Source organism: Chinchilla lanigera, unplaced genomic scaffold (genome assembly GCF_000276665.1).
Source record: "Chinchilla lanigera isolate Chin_1 unplaced genomic scaffold, ChiLan1.0 scaffold00944, whole genome shotgun sequence".
NCBI classification, from domain to species: domain Eukaryota; kingdom Metazoa; phylum Chordata; class Mammalia; order Rodentia; family Chinchillidae; genus Chinchilla; species Chinchilla lanigera.
In genome coordinates, this window is record NW_004956345.1 from 248 (window position 1) to 5,095 (window position 4,848).

The 4,848-nt window shown below is 43.2% G+C and overlaps 1 protein-coding gene across 1 annotated transcript; it reads right to left on the reverse strand.

Moving 5' to 3' along the window:
• Positions 1-992: 992 nt before the first annotated feature.
• LOC102018880 (uncharacterized protein C1orf43) lies at positions 993-4,322 on the reverse strand (the record flags this gene model as incomplete). The annotated part of the gene is given in 3 exon segments (XM_005415197.2): positions 993-2,204; positions 4,013-4,071; positions 4,156-4,322. Coding segments are annotated over 3 exon segments (422 nt in total), but the record flags the coding sequence as incomplete, so codon positions are not given.
• Positions 4,323-4,848: the final 526 nt, after the last annotated feature.

Genomic DNA, 4,848 nt, shown 5'->3' on the forward strand with positions numbered 1-4,848 from the left:
TTAAGTCTCACGGCCCTTTGCAAACTCTGCAAGAAAAGGAGATCTGTTGATCTGCCTTGATCTCCAGAGCCTCCCTACCAGTACCCTTTTCCTAGTATGAGTTTCTACACCTCTTCTCAAAGGAAATAGTTAATTTTGCACAGGAGAAGGGAAGGTCTACTCTTTTTAGAATGGATGAAAGAAAGCATGCATGCAGGAGCTGGGGAGGAACACATATGCCAGATACAGACTCCTGCTCCTCTTCCTAAACTGGGCTGTTACAGCAAAAAACCAAAAAACACAAAACACACTTTTTTTGTTGTTGTTTTTTTTCCAGTACCGGGAATTGAACTCACAATGTCGCACTTGCCAGGCAGGCGCTGTGCCTCTGAGCTAAATCCCCAGCCCCCACACTTCTGATAATTTGAGTTGGAAATCTCAAGGGAAACAAACTCTGTCAGCCCACTCCCTCCTTCTAACTCTGCATACCTCTTCTACCTTTGTCATCTTTTCCACAGACATGTCTACAGCTCGATAAAATCTGAGGAGCCTGGGCAGGCTCTCCTTTCTGTTTAGTTCAGTCACCAAGGTTTCAGTAGCCATAGTGACATGCAGGCCTCCAACAATGAATGACCCCACACCTAAGAGTTGATTGGTTACCTGGCCTGTTGCCCTGGAGACCTGAAGAGAATCTTGGTTCTCTGGGCTTCTGTTAATGACACAGGAAAACCTGTGAGAAAGGGCCACAGTGTGTTTCAAGATTGCTTCAGTTAGAGTCCCACAGAGTATCTGTGAGATCATAGGTTCAGCAACGCACAGTCCCACCAATTCCCTGGAGGTACAGCCTCATCCCTATGCAAGTGATGATGAACCTTTGAGAACTTTCAGTGATAGAAACAGCCCACTGTGGCAAGTGTGCTACAGGATCACCACCACTGCTCTACCCCATGCTGTTAAGAAAGTTCAGAAAATATATTCTATCATATGCCTGTTTTACTAAAGACATCTGTGAATCAATGAATCATATACTTTATTGTTCGACAGTTCATTTTTTTATTAAATAACTAATTTATAAAGTCAAACCAGTCCATTGGCTAATTAGGGGAAACCATGCCTTCACACTGACTCCTACCATGGCATAGATTATGCCAGCTATTATTATTATTTTTTGAGACAGGCTCTCATTATGGAATTGAGCCTGGCCTTCAACTTGCCGTGATCTTTCCTTCTCAGCCTCCCGAGTGCTGGGATTACAGGCATGCATCACCATGCTTGGTCTATTCCAGGTATCAGAACATTCTCATTCATAAGGAAATTGAATTAAAACAGGAGGGAAGACCCTTGCTCATCAGGAAAATTGTGTTAATGTCCCAACATATCCCACTTTACAGTGGAATACCAGGGTAAGTTGTTCCACAAACCACCTACTTCCTTACCACCTCTCCCCACCGGTTTGTTTTGTTTTGAAGTTGCTGTATGTTTTTGTCTGTAGCTCAAACTGGCCTTGAGTTTGCAAGGTAGCTAAGGGTGCCCGTGAACTCAAAATTCTCCTGCCATAGACTCCTGATTGCTGGGATTACAGGACTTAGTCACCACACCTGGCCTCCTATCTGCTTTCACCACCAAGCAATAACTCTAAAACACCCCAAACCCAAAATAGTTCCCAGTCAACAGAGTACAACGGGGAAGACAGGGAAGATATCTCATCTCAACTCTCACCTTTGAGATTAAACAGCCTGGAAAAAGGTGGGTGAACTCTAGCCAAAAGTAAATGAAACATTTTAAGGAAGGTCTGACAAAAACCCATTAAGAATGACATATGAATTCAAATCCAGAAAAAAGTGCTACTGTGGGAAAATAAAGTCTGAACTAATGTTCTGAAAATGCCTACTAGAAAAGGGTCGGAAATGACCCTTCAGGAACAGGGGCTTTGGCTGCTGAGCCAGGTGGCTCAAACGCACCCTGCAAGCAGCCTGTCTTGCAAATGGCAACTGTCTGGCTCAATCTGCAGTGCGAGTCTTCTGCTCCATCACAGAGTACTTTCCAGTGTGTTATAGTTGTCCTTAAAGCTCTTTAATTCCAGGAAGTGCTTGGCACGCTTGCTCTTCTGACTGGAGGGTAGATATGTTACTTGGATGGTTGTAGGGGAGACTTCAGGAGACTGAGTTAGGTCTTTGGCTGCTGACTGATGCTGTCGCTGAGAGCTCCCAATTCGTGCTTTGACCCTAAAGAATACAGACGACGGTTATGGATAGAATACTAGATTAGAATTCAAGGCTTATCCTACTCCATAAATGTTGCCACAAATAGTCCTGTTTGATCTTATGGTTTAAAGTCCCATCCAACAGCACAGAAATAGCAGGGAAACTAATTTCCCACTGAGTTCTTGTCTCTGGAACAAGCTTTCTTTCATTACACTATGGTTAAAGAAAACTTTTAACTCTACCAATTCACCTAATATGTGTAAGTAGCTAACAACCCTCAGTCCAAAGAGTCCCTTAAAAACTAAATAACAAAAAATTAGCATTAGGACATGACACTTGGTGATTTACTGGTATGTAATTTACCAGCATTCCCAGTATGCCTATACTGTGGCATCACCTGGTTTTGCAGGAAAGGAGACCAACAAGTCACACAGGAAGTGATAGACTGGGGACTCAAACCTAACTATGTCGGATTTGAAAGCCTATACTCTAAATCAAAAACAAAACCAAACAAAAAAACCTTAAAATCAAAGCCTATACTGTTCCACTATACCTGCTGAACATTCCCCACTGAAACTAAAGAAAGAGTTGGGCATGGTAGTACACGCCTATAATCCCAGCACTTGGGAGGCTGAGGCATGAGAATGTCTGCAAATTTGAGGCCAGCTGGGTTACACGCTGAGTTAAAGGGTAGCCTAAACTGCAGAGCAAGATCCTGCCTCAGTTGAAAAAAAACAATTAAAAAATGGTACTGGAAGTTGAATTGAGGGTTTTATACATGCTATGCAAGTCCTCTACCACTGAGCTACATCACCAGCCCTTTTCATTTTTATTTATAGAGTCTCACTAAGTTGCCCAGGTTTGTTGCAAACTTGCAATACCCTTGGCCTCAACCTGCTGAGTGGCTGCAATTACAGGAGCTACGCCATTACACCCAGAGAAAGATATGTATTTATTTATTTATTTATTTAGGTTTTCTGAGACAGGTGCTTGCTATGTAGTCCAGGCTGGCCTTGAATTCACTGTGTAGCCCAGGCTGGCCTCAAACTTGTAATCCTTCTGGTTCAGTCTTCTGAGTGGTGGGATTACAGGTGTCCCATGCCCTGACCCACAGAAAGTTATTAAAAAAAAAAAAAAAAAAAAGTGTGATAAAATTCACATGATATACTATTTATCATCTTAGCCATTTAAAAATGTGTACATCAGAGCTGGGTGTGGTGGCACACCCCTGTACTCCCAGCGCTTGGAGGCTGAGGCAGGAGGACTATCATGAGTTGAACACCAGCCTGGGCTACACAGTGAGTTCAAGGCCAGCTTGCATTACAGAAGACCCTGTCACCAAAAAAAAAAAAAGTACACAGCAGCAGTGTTAAGTACAGTCACTCTGTTGTGCAATCAACCTCTAGAATGTTGGGGTTGCTGGCATGGGCCACCACACTTGGCTTCCTTAGGACCGTTTGTCTTTGCTAGTTCATTTGCAGTGACAAAGAGAAGACAGGAAAGACATACCCCTTGTCACCTGTGACACAGCCTTAATGAACATAGTAGAAATTCTGTTTTGAGACAGGGTTTCACCATGCAACTCAGGCTCAAACCTGTGATCTTCCTGCCTCAGCCTCCGAGGGTTCTAGGATCACAGGTGTGTGCCACCACACCTGGCACATGTGGTAATGTGGGCCAGACACAGTGCAATAGCCTAGAAACTGGTAGCTCTTATGACATTCCGGATTTTGTTTACACTGCTTTAGGAAGGTCATTACATTGTGGGTCCGTGCAGTACTTCTAAATCTTCTAACTAGCCCCTCTAACATGTTCCTCTTCAAACTTACACAGTGGCCAGCTCACTCAGGGCCTCCTGGTAGCGTAGGTACTCACTCTGGCCAAAGACCTTAAGCAAGAGAAAGGAAGAGTGAGAATCACAGTCTGACACATCCCTTTAGATCCTGAAGGAAAAACTGGCCATCCAGCTTACCCCTGTCCCATAGCGGGCTGTCTCATAGCCATCCAGCAGGGTATCAATGAGAGCCTTGCGAACACCCTTGAAAGGAGTACTAGTGTTTCGCAGATCTAGCAAGTAGGAGCGGAAATTCTTGCCCATTAAGGAACGAGGATGTCGGCCTTCAGCATGAAATGGGATCTCTAAGGAGATAACAACACAATGACACCCATTTTCCCAATTTTTAGTCTTTCTAGGTGATTTCCCAAGTTAGACATAGGTCTAATGAAACCAGGGGAGATAAATTCTTATAAAATTAAGAGCAGAGGTATACAGTTATGCCTGAGTGGTCACACAAATGTAAGTTATGCCAGTGGCACAAGATACCATTAGCATCCTTCTTACTAGCCTTCTTACCCATCCCAACTTTAAGATAGAAATTATGTTTTGGTAGAGACAAAGCATACTTGACAAGTGGTCACAAAATGGGAAAAACAAAGAACTATCTGTTTCGAGTTTAATGAAAAAGCAAAAGTCACAGCCTTTTGTGCAAAGAAACTAAATTACTGTCTTCTAATTCATGAAACTAAAGGTCTCAAGAGAAGAGCCTTAAAAATCAGAAACAAGGCTGGGGATATAGCTCAGTGACACAGCAAGTACAAGGTCCTGACAAGCCTGGCAAGCATAAGGTCCTGAGTTCAATTGAGTTCAATTCCTAGCACAAAAAAA